Raw genomic sequence first — 16,694 nt, forward strand, 5'->3', positions numbered from 1 at the left:
GCATGATCTCAGTTCACTGCACCTCCATCCCCCGGGTTCAAGCAATTCTCCTGCCTCAGCCTCCCGAGTAGCTGGGATTACAGGCACGTGCCACCATGCTTGGCTACTTTTTGTATTTTCAGTAGAGTTGGGGTTTCGCCATGTTGCCCAGGCTGGTCTCAAACTCCTGACCTCAGGTTATCCGCCCCCCTCAGCCTCCCAAAGTGCTGGGATTATAAGCATAAGCCACCACGCCCTTTTAAGAACACTGCCTGAAAGTCCCGTGCTTCCATTTACCTCTCACTGGCAGAACATCACGGCATCATAAACAAACTTTCTTCCCATCGTCCACCTACTCATCTAAAATATGGGGATTGTTATTCAGGAAGAAGGGGAGAACAGATATGGGGGGACAATTAGCAGTCTCTGCTGCAGGAGGACTCTTTCACTAGTTCCTTATAGAAGCTGCCCAGATGGAATGTGTTACTGGAATTCTAGTTCCATCTCCCTTGCCCTTGGTCTTAGAATTAGAGGCCTGTTGTGTCTACTGTAATGTCTGTGCGTAACACCTGGAGTCGTGTTGTGTAGAGAAACAGTTTACACGTTGGTGCTATATATCACCTTCTTACTTTATGAAAGAGCTATGTTATGTCCTTTCTAAGATGCACCTTTTTTTTCGTACTTTAACATCTCTAAGATTGGGATGCATCATACAGTCTCTGTTGGCAAGGGGGGCATCATGCTGTTACTGCCATCACACGAACATCAGAATTTGTGAGTGGATGTCGGCAGCTCAGAAGGAAATCCCAGAGATAGTAGTAGAGCATTCTTGATGCTGGAGAAGCCCAGGCTGTGTGGAATAGCACAGCATTAAAAACTCCAAGATACAGAGATTAAGAGACATTGGACTCGAAATGTGAAAAGGAATCCCTTAAACAATTTATTTCAGTTATATTTGCCTTTTTAAAAATTTACAAGAGCGATAGATGCCTTTTTAAAATCTGGATCTAATGTATTCTAAAAGAGTTCTTTCAGTAAGTACAAAAAAACCCTGAATGACAGGGAACTCATCATAGAAGGAGCAGTTCTGACACTATTTTGAATGTATCCCAGGAATGAACAAATAAGCAGAAATATTATGGGTGAGAGCCAGGTTTCTCACCATTGGAGAAAAAAAAATTGCAATCAAAGTGGGGAAGCTAGAATGCACTCTGTGGTGTTGAAGTAGAGTTAAAGGTATCAGTATAAATTCCAGATTGCAGATGTATATATATCTGATATATATGGAGATATATATATATATATATTTAGAAGTAAATTGTGTGTGTTAGTATCTTGCATGCGTTTCATAGCTCTGCCTGCTGAGAGGGCCTAGACCAATGACACTGCAGTAGCAGTGAGCACACCTGGTGTCCAGATCTTGGTTTCTAAACATCATTCTCCAATAAAGGGAACTAGGGCTCCTTGGAGAAATGGTTGATTTCATGGTTGAGGCAGAGAAAGTACAAGATGAGTTTAGAACATGTAATGAGGCTAGAATATTTGAAACTCAAAAAATAATGGGTACATGTTGAAAGCATTCAAGAGCCACCTTGAGGGAACTCCCAGTGGCCAAACCTGGCCCAGTTTGAACAATGAAATAATGATAGCAATGGCTTTTAACCCACAGGGTAAAATAAATATCCATGAATCCATATTGATGTAAATAAGTAATTGAATAAAGGAGGAGAAAGGACAACTCCTTTTTTTTTTTTTTTACCTTTTGAGACAGAGTCTCACTCTGTCACCCAGGCTGGAATGCACTGGCACTATCTTGACTCACTGCAAGCTCCACCTCCTGGGTTCAGGCTATTCTTCTGCCTCAGCCTCCTGAGTAGCTGGGACTACAGGCACCTGCCACAATGCCTGGCTAATTTTTTGTATTTTTTAGTAGAGACAGGGTTTCACCGTGTTAGCCAGGATGGTCTCGATCTCCTGACCTCGTGATCTGTCGGGGGAAACCCCACCCCCGATATTTATCGTGGGTTCTTTTCTATTTCCTAGGTGTCTCGGCTGGTTTGAGAAATAAAGGGAAAGAGCACAAGAGAGAGAAATTTAAAGCTGGGTGTCCGGGGGAGACATCACACGTCAGCAGGTTCTGTGATGCTCCCTGAGCTGTAAAACCAGCAAGTTTTTTTTGTTTGTTTTTGTTTTTTTTGAGACGGAGTCTTGCTCTGTCGCCCAGGCTGGAGTGCAGTGGTGCGATCTTAGCTCACTGCAAGCTCCGCCTCCCAGGTTCACACCATTCTCCTGCCTCAGCCTCCTACGCACGTGGGACCACAGGTGTCTGCCACCACGCCTGGCTAATTTTTTGTATTTTTAGTACAGATGGGGTTTCACCATACTAGCCAGGATGGTCTCGAACTCCCGACCTCGTGATCCGCCCGCCTCGGCCTCCCAAAGTGCTGGGATTACAGGCATGAGCCATCGCGCCTGGCCAACCAGCAAGTAGCAAGTTTTTATTAGCGATTTTCAAAAGGGGAGGGAGTGCACGAATAGGGTATGGGTCACAGAGATCACATACTTCACAAGGTAATAAAATATCAGAAAGCAAATAGAGGCAGGGCGAGATCACAGGACCACAGAATGGGGCGAAATTAAAATTGCTAATGAAGTTTTGGGCACATATTGTCATTGATAACGATAACATCTTATCAGGAGACAGGGTTTGAGAGCAGACAACCTGTCTGACCAAAATTTATTAGGCGGGAATCTCCTCGTCCTAATAAGCCTGGGAGCGCTACAGGAGACCGGGGCTTATTTCATCCCTTTGGCTTCGACCGTAAAAGGCAGCTGCCTCAAGGGGGCCGTCTATAGACCTACCTTCAGTGCGCATTCTCTTTCTCAGGATGTTCCTTGCTGAGAAACAGAATTCAGCGATATTTCTCCTATTTGCTTTTGAAAGAAGAGAAATATGGCTCTGTTCCGCCTGGCTCACCAGCAGTCAGAGTCCAAGGCCATCTCCCTTGTTCCCTGAACACTGCTGTTAATCCTGTTCCTTTTTTCAAGGCACCCACATTTCATATTGTTTAAGCACACATGCTCTACAAACAATTTGTGCAGTTAACACAGTCATCACAGGGTCCTTAGGCGACATACATCCTCCTCATCTTACGAAGATGACAGGATTAAGAGATTAAAGTACAGACAGGCATAGGAAATCACAAGGGTGTTGATTGGGGAAGTGATAAGTGTCCATGAAATCTTCACAATTTATGTTCAGAGATTGCAGTAAAGACAGGTGTAAGAAATTATAGAAGTATTAATTTGGGGAACTAATAAATGTCCATGAAATCTTCACAATTTATGTTCAGAGATTGCAGTAAAGACAGGTGTAAGAAATTATAAAAGTATTAATTTGGGGAACTAATAAATGTCCGTGAAATCTTCACAATTTATGTTCTTCTGCCGCGGCTTCAGCCGGTCCCTCCGTTCGGGGTCCCTGACTTCCTGCAACAGTGATCCACCCGCCTTGGCCTCCCAAAGTGCTGGGATTACAGGCATGAGCCACCGCGCCTGGTCAGGATGACTCTTTCTTACAGGATAATTCTAATAAGCATAGAAGAGATTATGGAAATAGAAAATTATCTTTTTCCTTTTCCTCAGCAGAAAAAAAAGAAAATTATCATTAGGCAACCATCAAAGTAATAATTGCTGTAGGCAAGAATCAATAGTTGTTAAAATTCGCAGGGGTAAGGGGGTGGAGGGGGTGAGGAAGTATGATGAGACATAGGATGTTTACGTAGTGTCAAAGTATCTTCCCACACTGCTTACAAAGGGAAAAATAGTAACATTTCAGTGGAGAAACCTGGCAGAGAGCTCCTTATCAAGGGATCAAGGTTAACATCCTCTGTAACAAGACGGATTGACATAATGTGCCTGCTGATACAAACTGAGAAGGGCATCTCATTCTGTCGTATTCTTGCCAAAAATGTATAACCTCAGTCTAATCATGAGAAAACAACAAACAAACCCAAAGTGAGGACATTCTACTGATTAACTGGCCAGTACTTTTCAAAAGTGTCAAGGTCGGCCGGGCTGGTGGCTCACGCCTGTAATCCCAGCACTTTGGGAGGCCAAGGTGGCTGGATCACGAGGTCAGGAGTTTGAGACCAGCCTGGCCAATACAGTGAAACCCTGTTTCTACTAAAAATTCAAAAATTAGCTGGGCATGGTGGTGGGCACCTGTAATCCCAGCTACTCAGGAGATTGAGGCAGGAGAATCACTTGAATGCAGGAGGGAGAGGTTGCATTGAGCCGAGATCACACTATTGCACTCCAGTACAAGACTCCATCTCAAAAAAAATAATAATAATAAGTGTTAAGGTTATAAAAGATGGACTGATAAACTATCCAGGGAGACATACCAACTAAATATGATGTGGCATCCTGGGTTGGGTCCTAGACCCAAAAAAGGCATTATTGGGAAAACTGGTAAAATATATGTAAGTTCTGTATATTACTTAACAGTATGTATCAGTGTTTAATTTCCTGGTTTCTCAATTGTATTATGGTTCTGTATCATGATAATATTGGGGGAAGCTGAGTGAAGGGTATGTGGGAAATTTCTGCGTTTCTGTGCTTTTTTGGTTTTGTTTTTTGTTTTGTTGTAATTTTTTTGCAAGCCTAATGTTTTTCAAAATAACTTAAAAGGGGGAAAAGTATTATGTCTTAATTTAACTGGTGGTGGGTTTTTTTTTTTCTTATTGATTCATAAAAATTAGTGTCACTTGTAATCAGTGATATCTTAGATTTGATAAAATCTGGTGCACAGGATTAAAAAAAGAATCTCCCTTTTATACCCTTCCCCATATCCTTCCCCAGAGATAAGCATTGTTACAGTTTACCCTGAGTCTTTGAGGATTTTTTTTGGAAGTTGCCAGTATATATACTTGTTCAATGCATATAATTTTTATATAAATGAGATTATTTTGAGACAGAATCTCACTCTGTTGCCCAGGCTGGAGTACAATGGCGCGATCTCGGCTCACTGCAACCTTCGCCTCCCAGGTTCAAGCAACTCTCCTGCCTTGGCCTCCCAAAGTGCTGGGATTACAGGTGTGAGCCTGCACCCAGCCATAAATGGGATTAGTTTTACACATTATTTGGTGACATGCCTTTTTTTCTTAATTGCATATTTTAGAATGCTTTCCTGCTCTGTTTGAGTGGAGCTGCCTTGTTTATTTAATGGCTGCATGGTCCTCCAGTGCGTAGATGTTCCATAATTTATTTCACCATCTTCCTGGTGCTCACTGAGGTGGTTTCCAGACTGCACTGCTCCACTCAGCTGTGCAGTGAGCACCCTTGTGTGCTGCCTCTTAGTGTACACGTGGGTGTTTTTCTTTAGGATAAATACCTAGACATAGAATTGCAGAATTGACAGATATTTGCATTTAACAGACTACCAAGTTGTTCTCCAAATAAAGCTGAACCCACTGCCATCCAGCCAGCAGCATGAGGGTGTGCCCATTTTCCCAGAACCTCACCAACCTTGCATATTATCCATCTGTTAGTAATTTGTGGTCTGTATGAAGAATGGTTCATTCATTCATTTACTTATTTCATTAAACAGAAATGTTGAGTGTCTGCCCTGTGCCCAGCACTGTCATAGACACAGGGGACATCCCACTGAACAAAACAGATGTGGTGCTTGTCCTCTAGGAGTGTCTGAGAAGCTGCGGTCTGAGCAGGTCATATTGCTCATTGTTTCACATGCATTTCTCTGACGGCCAGTGAGGCAGGGCAGATGCTTTGCCCTTGTTGTTTCTTCTCTGAATTCCCATCCCAGGCTTTTGTCCACTTTTCCATTGAGTGCATAGTATTTTCTTTCTCCTTATTGAGCCCTAGAATGGGAGTGCTACTAAGTCTGTCCCCTTTAAGGGATTTTGTCAAACGCCGTGGGGAGACTGGAGACACAGAATTTGAGAGGAAGGAGAGAGCCCAGACCAACCTGCAGGAGGTGGGGAATGTGCTGAGGCTGCATCTGCCCCTCCAAGTTTTCTTTTGTTTGTTTGTTTGTTTGTTTGTTTTTGAGATGGAGTCTTGCTCTGTCACCCAGGCTGGAGTACAGTGGCAGGATCTCGACTCACTGCAACCTCTGCCTCCTGCGTTCAAGTGATTCTCCTGCTTCAGCCTCCTGAGTAGCTGGGATTACAGGTGCCTGCCACCACACCCGGCTAATTCTTGAATTTTTAGTAGAAACAGGGTTTCACTGTGTTGGCCAGGCTGGTCTCGAACTCCTGACCTCAAGTGATCTGCCTGCCTTTGTCTCCCAAAGTGCTGGGATTACAGGCATGAGCTACCGCGCCCAGCCCTGCTCCCTCCAAGTTTTGTGGCCAAACTTACTGCCTTGGAGGCCTCTTGACAGCCAGCCCCATCAAACAGCCTCGTATCAGAGTGGCCTCACCACCTTGGTGGTGTGCATTTGAATACTGTTTTATGCCTATAACTGACATTGGAACAGTGACATTTGAGCAACAAAAATGTTTATCCTGTGCTTTCCTATAGTTTCTGTGGGCGGGTCAGCCATGGAGATTTCCGGCCTGTCCTACATCTAATTTCCCAGTCATTAAGCCTGTGTGTGTTTGGACTCTGATGGGGTTGGACAGATGAACAAGATCAGGTCGCTGTCCTCTGGGAGGTGACAGTAGGGAGATTAAACCACTCATCCATGCATCAGTGGGTTAGCAAGACGATAGAGTCCCAGCCTGGCCAACATGGCGAAACCCCATCACTACTAAAAGTACAAAAATTAGCTGGACCTGGTGGCAGAATTCTGTAATCCCAGCTATGTTGGGAGGCTGAGGGATGAGAATTAACTTGAACTCAGAAGGCGGAGGTTGCAATGAGCTGAGATCGCACCACTGCACTCCATCCTGGGCAACAGAGTGAGACTCTGTCTTAAAAAAGAAGAAAAAAGAAAGATAATAGAGTCCACACATGAGCATATGAGCTCCAGACCCAGACATCATGGGTTCAAATCCAGGTTCCGTCACTTACCAGTCATAATACCTTGGGCTGGTGATGTCACCTCTGTATGCCTCACTTCCTCAGCTACAAAATGAGGACAGTAGTAGTACCTACCTCTATGAGGAGTCAGGAGGAGTAAACGAGCTTATACATGTAAAATGCCTGGAACACGGCGTTCAGTAATATTAAGGACTGTTTTCCATATTGCTCCCCTTGTAGGGATATGGTGGGGAAAGGCATTCCAGGCAGAGGGAACAGCATGAACAAAGGCATGTGCTTCCCATGGGGAGGATGCGCCTACTGAGTCAGCCCGGGTCTTTAGCCAGGAGTGCCAGAATCCAAATACGGCTGCCTAAGACGGTGGAATGTGCTGGGGGGGTGTGTGTGTGTGCACACGCGCGTGTATGCAGGGTGGTGGTGTGGTTGGTGGGGGCATAGGGATTCATAGGCTCAACCCAAGGAAAAAGCAGAACTGGCCAAGTTCAAGTTTGGCGTAAATCAAGGAGCCATACCTAGAGAGGGAAATGGAGCCTGGGCTAGAGAAAGTAATGTCGCCCGCATCCTCCCATCCTGCCACCCAGCCAGGGAGGCAGAATGCACGTAGGCGGGTGGGAGCATGCACTCTGGATCCCCAGCCTGGGTTGGCCACGGGAGAACTTGCATCGGTCAGTCGCTCCTTCCTGTGCCTCTTATTTCTCATCTGTGAACTGGGAATCCCGAGAGAAGATGGAGTCCCCATCCCTGTCCCACCCTCAGTGCTGTCCCAGGCCTAGGAGATCAGGATAAGGACAGGGAGAGTAATAAGAGAGTCCAGCTCCCTGGACAGTTCCAGACCCCCTATATAGTGCAGTTGGAAGGTGATTCCCCAATTTCCGGGGTCCCAGATTTCTGGGGCTTCTTTTCCAACCAGGCACTGGTATAGCGTCGGGTAGGAATGGTGGCCCGTGTATCACTGAGCACCAACTCTGATCCAAGCAGTAGAGATACACCAGGTCTGCGGTGCCTGGGTGCACAGGCCTGGACATGAGTCACACGCTCCCACTCGGCCACATCCCGGGGAGGTATGGACCCCTCCCCCAGGGTGGAGCTGGCCAGACCTGGGTGTGGCTCATTTCATTTGCCTGTGGCATTTCTCATAATAATGGGACCTTTTAACTCAGGAGTGTGGCATACTCAAGGCAGCATGGACTGGACCTTGCCCCTGACCTGTGGGTCCCCTTCACCCCTGTGGTTGAAAGAACACCAGCCATTCCACAGTTCTACCTCTTCTTATTTGGTCTCTTCCTGTCCCACAGGCCTGGTTCCTCTGTCTGGCTTCTCCTGTATCCTCTAACTTCACTCCATTTATGTCCTACTGTCTTCTCTTTCAGTTCTAGCGTTTCTCACTGTGCAGCTATGGGGGCTGGGGTGGGGAGTGATCCTTCATGTGTAGCACTGTCCCCACATTGCATGACCCTTCTCACCCATGGTCCCTGGGCACTGAATGTAGGACCCTCAGTCACTGAGACCACCCAAATTCTTCAATGTATTTTCATTTTTTTCTCTTCTCTTCTCTCTTTCCTTTCTCCCTCCCTCCCTTCTTTCCTTCCTTCCTTCCTTCATCTTTCTTTCCTTCTTTTTGTTTTCTTTCCTTTCTTTCCTTCCTTCCTTTCTTTCTTTCTTTTCTTTCTTTTCTTTTCCCTCCCTCCCTCCCTCCCTTCCTTCCTTCCTTCCTTTCCTTCTTTCCTACTTTCTTCCTCAGAGTCTTGCTTTGTCACCCAGGCTGGAGTGCAGTGATGCAATCTCAGCTCACTGCAACCTCCACCTCCTGGGCTTAAGTAATTCTCCTGTCTCAGCCTCCCAAGTAGCTGGGATTACAGGCACCCACCATCACGCCCAGCTAATTTTTGAATTTTTAGTAGAGACAGGGTTTTGCCATGTTGGCCAGGCTGGTCTCGAACTCCTGGCTTCAAGTGATCTGCCTGCCTTGGCCCCCCAAAGTGCCAGGATTACAGGTGTGATCCACCGCGCCCGGCCCCCAGTGTATTTTCAAACACCCCCACCATCTCCTAGGACTACTGCACTTGTTCTCCCGATTCAGCAATTGCTTTTTTCTGTAGGATGTGTAACTACTGCTGATCAATTTAAGCATTTATGGGATAGTTCCAGGAATGACCACAGTCATTGCTTCTATTTTTAACCCTAATAAATCAGAGGATTCACCTGACTGGGGTCTCAGCATGGAATCACAGTTACAGAAGCATAGCGGGAGGGGCCTGCTGGCTGCATGGTGGGAGCCGAGTGCTCCTGTTTGCCTTGAAAAAAGAAGAAGGAAAGGAGAAAAAACACAAATCAGCAACCAGAAGTGATTAAACTGAAATGCAATTCCTCTTAAGGAATCCACCCACACTAACACAGCACAGGAGCCCATTTCCACAGTCCCCGGTGCTCTTTTGCCCTTCAGGGGCCTCTCACATGTCACTGTCCCCCAGCCAAAGGGGCTGTTTCCTCTCCCTCATCCCTTGTTCCATCCCTCCCCTATGTATATCAGCTTCGTCCCTCTGCGTGCAGCTATGAATCTAACAGAAACAAGAGGAAAAAAACAAAAAACAAAACTCCAAAGTTATCTTAAATCGGCAGGGAAAGGCAAGGAACACCCTGATCATCTATGTGATTTTTGTTCCATTCAAATATGTACAAAAATCTTTCATTTAAAAGGCATTTTAGGCTGGGCATGGTGGCTCACACCAGTAATCCCAGTGCTTTGGGAGGCTGAGGTAGGAGGATTGCTTGAGCCCAGGAATTTGAGGCCAGCCTGGCCAACATAGTGAGACCCCATCTCTACAAAAAATGAAAAAAAATAGTGGGGCTCTAGTGGCACACACCTGTGGTCCCAGCTACTTGGGAGGCTGAGGTGGGAGGATCACTTAAGCCCAGGAGTTTGAGGCTGCCGTGAGCGATGATTGTACCACTGCACTCCAACCTGGAGTTTGCTTAGAGCAGAGCCAGGGTTTGTTTTGACCAAGACCCTCTGAGCAAACAAAAAAAGGTCATTTTTACACTTTAAGAGGCTGAGGCAGATGGATCACCTGAGGTCAAGAGTTCAAGACCAACCTGGCCAACATGGCAAAAACTCATTTCTACTAAAAATACAAAAAAAAAAAAAGCTGGGCGTGGTGGCAGGTGCCTGTAATCCCAACTACTTGGGAAGATGGAGCAGGAGAATCACTTGAACCCAGCAGAGGCTGCAGTGAGCCGAGATCATGCCACTGCATGCCAGCCTGGGTGACAGAGTAAGAATCCGTCTAAAAAAAAAAAGTTATTTATATATTTATTGTTTCTGTTGCACCTCAGACTTTTCTAAGGTGGGCAACATGATCTCATATTGCAAATAAGTGAGGCTTTGAGTGATTTGCCCAAAATAAAGCTAGCCATTGAATGATAGGGTAGAAATGATGGCCTGGGTTCAGTGGCTCCAGATCTTACCCCTGAGAAGTAGAAGCGTTGGGACTTACCCCAGGCCCATTCGGTGTTTACAGCTTCTGCTGCCCAGCGTCTCCTGGGAGAGCTCTTGTCTTTGCACTGGGGGCTGGACAGGGTGGCTCCTGTCCCTTTAGGGAATAAGAGATCAAGAAGGGGGAAAGCATGGCAGAGTGGAAAGAGCCATTGTTGGCCGCTTCATAGACCCTGGCGTCTTCCCACTTCTGTGCTACTTAACTCCTTGGGGACCTTAGCCAGGCTTCATGAGTAGGACTCTCATTTTCTTATAACTTATCACATAGCTTCTTTAAAAAAAAAAAAAAAAAATCGTAACTTTCTTTAGAAGAAACTTCTCTGCCACCCTGCTGTGGAAATGTCTGCTCTGGCCTCTTTGTCCTGGAGCCCCGCAACTCCAGCCAAGCCCTGGACTGTCTGTTTTTCATGGGCTGAGCCATTCCCCGTTCTCTGGATGATGAGGTCTCTCTCTGCCCCCTTCCCCGCCACCACCTCCGTCACAGGCCATCTGTCCCTGCACTGCCCACTCTCAGCCCTTTTAATAGCATGGTCCTTGGGGAGGATGGTGTCCAGGGTGGTTTCATAACAGGCTGGGGGTGGGGGGCCACAGGGATACCCCAGGGCTACCAAGGACTTTAATTGAGATGGGTGTTCAGGAAAGCAGGTGGCTAAGATGTCCTGATGCAGAAGAGTTTTCCAAGGAGGGGACCCTTCTTTCAGCTCTCCCAGCCCCCATGCCCTGGATGGATGGGTGAGCGTGCACACATCAGAAAGGATGGAAATGGGAGCAGGAGAGCCTCAAGGATGCCTTTCTAAAAATACAGCCCATCTGCATTGTGTTAGCTGGTTTCCTCGGAAACCACTGGGAGCTGGGACTCCGGCATGGCACGTGCGCAGGGACCCAGGCCTGCTTTTCTATTTATTGTAACAGGAATTTTCTTATTATATTAAATCATCTTTTATTATTGACACACAGTTTATCTTGTACCCTATTGATAGACTTTTTTTTTCAATTTTTTTCTCTATTGTAAATGGCACTGTGCTGAGAATTCTTATAGATAAATTATTTGTTGCCATCTCTGGTTTCTTTAGGCGATTTCTCCACGGGAGAGGATTGCTGAGTCTGAGAGTATGAACCTTTTAAATGATTTTAATTCATTTGCAAAACTGCCCTCCAAAAATATATGTCCATTTATATACTTACAAGCCATATAAGAAGTGCCTGTTTTAGTACACCTTTGCTAGCCATGTAAACTTTGCCAATGCCATTGGCAAAAAAAGAAAGAGCTGTCCATTCATTCATTCGAGACAGGGTCTTGCTCTGTCACTCAGGCTGGAATGGAGTGGTGTAATCATAGCTCCCTGTAACCTTGAACTCCTGGTCTCAAGTGATCCTCCCACCTCAGCCTCCTGAGTAGCTGGGACCATAGGCTCTCACCACCACACCCAGCTACTTTAGTTTTTTCGTAGAGATGGGGTCTTGCTATGTTGTCCAGGTTGGTCCTGAACCTCTGGGCTCAAGTGCTCCTCCAGCCTTAGCTGCCCAAAATGCTGGGATTATAGGCATGAGCCACGGTGCCTGGCCAAAAAAAAAAAAGTAATTTAAATTTCTTTGACTTCTAGTGAGCTTGAATATTTTTCCATGTAGGTACTGGCCATTTTTAATTCTTTTATGAATTTCTAGATCATGTTCTTGGCTAGTTTTTCTCTTGGTGCATTCTGACATCTGCCATCCTGAAATTGAGGGATGATGGTGCCGTTCCTAGAGGAATTATGGGGTCCTGGGACCCTCTGTCTTCCTTCCTCTACCACTGGTTGCTGCACACACACACACATGCACACAGACACACACACACACACACACGCCTGCGTGTATGACCCATTCTTCTTCTGAGGTTCAGAAACCTCTGGAATTTCCCAGGCCCACCCTCTGGCAGCTGAGCAGCCCCTGTGTGTCACCCCCTCCCTGCTGGTGGCCTGAATTGAGACCTGCACCCCCGCTCTCAACATCACTCAACCTGTGACACCACCAGAGCCTCTACTCCCACCCCTCCCTGGCCCATCTTCACACAGGCTCCTCTTGCGAGCCCTCCGGGGAGCTCTCAGCTCTGTTCCTCTCCAGTCTCTCTATCCTCCAGAGCCCCACTGTCCCCTTCAGACAGCAGAGGCCCTCGGCAGGGGACTCTGTCTGCGTCTGACCCTGTGTTTGGCCTCCCCGCACGTACCCTTCTGCTTCTCAATAAAGGCAGAATTTTGCTTGTAGTTGTTTTAGGAATCATGACGTTGCTTTTCTCTTTTATTTGGAAACATGTTTTAATTTTTAAGAGCAAATAATAGGCTGGGCGTGGTATCTCACACCTGAAATCTTAACACTTTGGGAGACCGAGGCGGGTGGATCACTTGAGGTCAGGAGTTCGAGACCAGGCTGACCAACATGTTGAAACCCCGTCTCTACTAAAAACACAAAACTTAGCAAGGTGGTGGTGCACACCCGTAATCTCAGCTCATTGGGAAGCTGAGGCGGGAGAATCGCTTGAACCCAGGAGGCGAAGGTTGCAGTGAGCCGAGATTGCGCCACTGCACTCCAGCCTGGGCGACAGAGCGAGACTCAGTGTTAAAAAAAAAAAACAACGAGAAAACAAATACTATAATGGTATCCCCCAAGCCAGACAGGCCGGGCTTGCAGACGGAGGCCTGGGGGCCCTGAGTGCCTGGGTGGGCAACGCTTGGGGGCCAGGGGGACAATGCATCTGGTCCCTGCGCTCCTGCCCCAGCCCTGGCTTGCGCTGTCCTTCTCCGCCCGAGCGTCCCCGCCGCAGCAGGCCTCAACCCTGCCCTCCCTCCCTAGGCCTCCTGCTCCACGACGTGACCATGGCCGGGCTGCAGGAGCTGCGATTCCCTGAAGAGAAGCCGCTGCTCCGGGGCCAGGACGCCACCGAGCTGGTGAGTTGGAGTCGCGCTTTTGAGGTCTTAGGGCTGAGCGCGCCACCTCGTGGCCAAGAGGGAGACCGCGCGCCTTCCCTGCAGCTGACCCTCCCCAGGGCCGGCCACCCCAAGAAGCCCTGTCCCTGCCTCGGGAGGGAGAGTTCCGGGAGGCCTGAGTGCCACGCAGACCCAGCCAGCCTCAAGGTGGCTTCAGACGTCTTTGAGGCTAAAGGTGCTACAGGAGAGTTATTCCCGCTTTAATGACAAGAAAACTGATGCACAGAGAGGTGAACCCAGTTGGCCAAGGTCACACAGCTAGTGGGGGAATGAGTTCGTATCAACCCGTTTGTGGACAGCCCAGGAGCCCCAAGAGGTAACTACCGGGCAGTGCTGGCTCCAGCAGGGCACGCTGCTCCCCTGTCTGTGCACTCTTCCTTATCAGCCTCCCAAGCCTCTGTGGCACCTGGGCAGGTCTAACCAACAGTGCCACCCAGGGCAGTGGGACAGAGGCATCACAGGGTATGATTTTGTCCCAAAGACCCCCCTGTCATGGGACAAGGTGTTAGAGGCCAGAGTGACTTTCATGCCACCCTTTTTTGTTGGTGACAACACCCTGTCCACCTTCCCTTTCCCTCCCTCCCAGTGCCATCATACTGGTGACTGTGACACAAACCACTTTGCAAAAAGTATGGGTTCCCTGCTTGTTGGATTCTGAGGCATCAGGGCTGGGGTCCCTGCAAGTTATGCTGCCTAGACCCCCTCCTTTTACAGATGGGGAGGCCAGGAGCCCAGCCCCTCAAATCTACAGGGTGCTGTCCTCTGCCCTGCCCTGCCTCCCCAGCCTTCCATCACAAGGAGAGGAGCCCAGGAGCTGCTGAGCAGCCAGGTTTGGAACTGTGCAGCCAGCCAGGATCCAGGGATCCAACCACATGAGGTGGCAGTCCTGCCCCCAAGAAGAGTGCAGTGTTATCTTACAGACAGAACCTTGAGTTAACTGATAAGACATGGCTTATCCGAGAGCAGCCACAGATAAGCTGCCCTGGTGGGGTGGTGACTGCACATTTTTCAAGTCCTTTATTCTAAGTTTACTTGCTCCCTGGTCTAAGCCTCCATCGGCTGTTGCCCCAGGATGCTTGCAGGATTCTCCTTGCTAGTCTTTTTGCCTCTGCCTTTGCTCTGTACCCTTTAAAAATAAGCCATGAGCTGGGCCTGGCGGCTCACACCTATAATCACAGCACTTTGGGAGGCCAAGGTGCGCAGATCACATGAGGTCAGGAGTTTGAGACCAGCCTGGCCAACATGGTGAAACCCTGTCTCTACTAAAAATACAAAAATTAGCCGGGCATGGTGGTGGACACCTGTAGTCCCAGCTACTCAGGAGGCAGAATCACTTGAACCCGGGAGGTTCAACCCCAAGACTGCACTACTGTACTCCAACCTGGGCAACAGAGTAAGACTCTCTCAAAATATAGATAAATAAAAAATAAGCCGTGTCACTTCTCTGCTTAACAAGCCATCTCAGTCAGAGCAGGAACCCAGGATGCAATCTGCACCAGCTCCCCAGCCTGTCTCCCAAGCCTGTCCCCAGCTTACTTCTCTCTAGCCTCCTTGAACATGCCCATCACATTCCCAGTGTATCTGCCTGGGATACACTAGCCCAGAAATTTGCAGGGCTGGCTCCACTCCTTGTTTTATTCAGGCCTCTGCTCAAATGCTCCCTCCTCAGAGAGTCCCTCTCTAACTCCTGGGTCTAATATTGAAACCCCAACACGCTCTGGCCCTGGCCGTGTCACTTAGTGTGGTTTGTGTGTGCCCCGCCCCACAGGTTCCCAGGACAGAGATCTATTCTGTTTTGCACCCCCAGGTCTCCCCAGTGCCCCACACAGCACACAGTGGGTTCTCAGTAAAAACATGGGCTGGGTGGAAGCCACAGATGGTGATACAGCTCAGAAGGAAGAAGTTTCTCAGAACTTTCTAAAAAGTCCCTCCTGCCCACTCCTGCCTGTGTCTTTCTTTCTGACTTTTCTTTTCCTTCTTTCTTTCTTTTTTTTTTTTTCTTCTGAAACAGGGTCTCACTCTGTCACCCGGGCTGGCGTGCAGTGGTGCCATCATAGCCCACTGCAGCCTCAGCTTCCTGGGCTCAAGTGATCCTCCTGCCTCAGCCTCCCAAGTAGCCAGGATCATAGGCATGTGCCACCACACCTGGCTAATTTTTCCATTTTGTAGAGATAAGTCTTGCTCTGTTGCCCAGACTGGTCTTGAACTTCTGGGTGCAAGTGATCCTCCCGCCTCAGCCTTCCTAAGTGCTGGGATGACAGGCCTGAGCCTCTGTGCCTGCCTGCCAGCCTGTCTTTTGAGGCATGAAAGCAGAGTTCTGCTGTGAGGGGCCCTCGGGGACCCCTGCATCCCATCACAAGTGCTGAAGTGTGCAGGTTGCGGGACAACCGCACGGAGGTGCTGCCTGCCAGTATGGGGTGTGCCTCTGTGGCCCAGCAGGGCCCCCTAGCACAATGGGGAGAGCTAAGGGCATCTTGGCCTGATAACTTCCATGCCTGTCTCTTCCACTGCCCACCTCAGCTGGGCACCCTTCTCTGCCTCATTCTGGCCCAGCCCTCGCCGCCCCTCCCTCCCTGACTCAGCAGGCATACTCCTGCCTGTTCGTGCCCACTGAGCAGCCTGACGCCACTGCAGGTAGTGTCTCTATCCACCCATCACCAGGACCAGAGTTTGCCACCATGACATCCTCACCCCTGCATGAGGGTCTCCGTTTCAGATCCTGTGGAGGCTTCTCCCCTCCTTCATGAGTCAGCACAGGCCCCAAGCTGTGGGCCTGGGCACATCTGCTTTTTCCAAAGGCACCTTAAAAGCCCCATTCCTGCCAGACATGTTGGCTCACGCCTGTAATCCCAGCACTTTGGGAGCCCAAGGTGGGCCGGTCACCTGAGATCCGGAGTTCAAGACCAGCCTGGCCAACATGGTGAAACCCTATCTCTACTAAAATTACAAAAACTAGCTGGGCGTGGTGCTGTAATCCCTGCTATTCAGGAGGCTGAGGCAGGAGAATCGCTTGACCCTGGAAGGTGGAGGTTGTAGTGAGCCGAGATTGCACCACTACACTCTAGCCTGGGCGACAGAGCGAGACTGTGTCTCAAAAACAAAACAAAACAAAAGCCGACCGGGCATGGTGGCTCATACCTATAATCCCAGCACTTTGGGAGGCTGAGGTGGGTGGATCACTTGAGGTCAGGAGTTCGAGACCAGCCTGACCAACATGGTGAAACCCTGTCTCTACTAAAAATACAAAATTA

The 16,694-nt window shown here is 48.5% G+C and overlaps 1 protein-coding gene across 2 annotated transcripts in view; it reads left to right on the plus strand.

The window, feature by feature from the left end:
* Positions 1–16,694, plus strand: part of NDRG4 (NDRG family member 4) — a 50,079-nt gene that overhangs the window by 11,399 nt on the left and 21,986 nt on the right. For both annotated transcript variants that reach the window (XM_011993995.1, XM_011993994.1), the window contains exon 2: positions 13,310–13,404. In XM_011993995.1, coding sequence (XP_011849385.1) covers positions 13,333–13,404 — 72 coding nt within the window. In that variant the 5' untranslated portion in view covers positions 13,310–13,332. The remainder of the gene's footprint in view (positions 1–13,309; positions 13,405–16,694) is intronic.

Source organism: Mandrillus leucophaeus, unplaced genomic scaffold (genome assembly GCF_000951045.1).
Source record: "Mandrillus leucophaeus isolate KB7577 unplaced genomic scaffold, Mleu.le_1.0 Scaffold44, whole genome shotgun sequence".
Classification (NCBI taxonomy): domain Eukaryota; kingdom Metazoa; phylum Chordata; class Mammalia; order Primates; family Cercopithecidae; genus Mandrillus; species Mandrillus leucophaeus.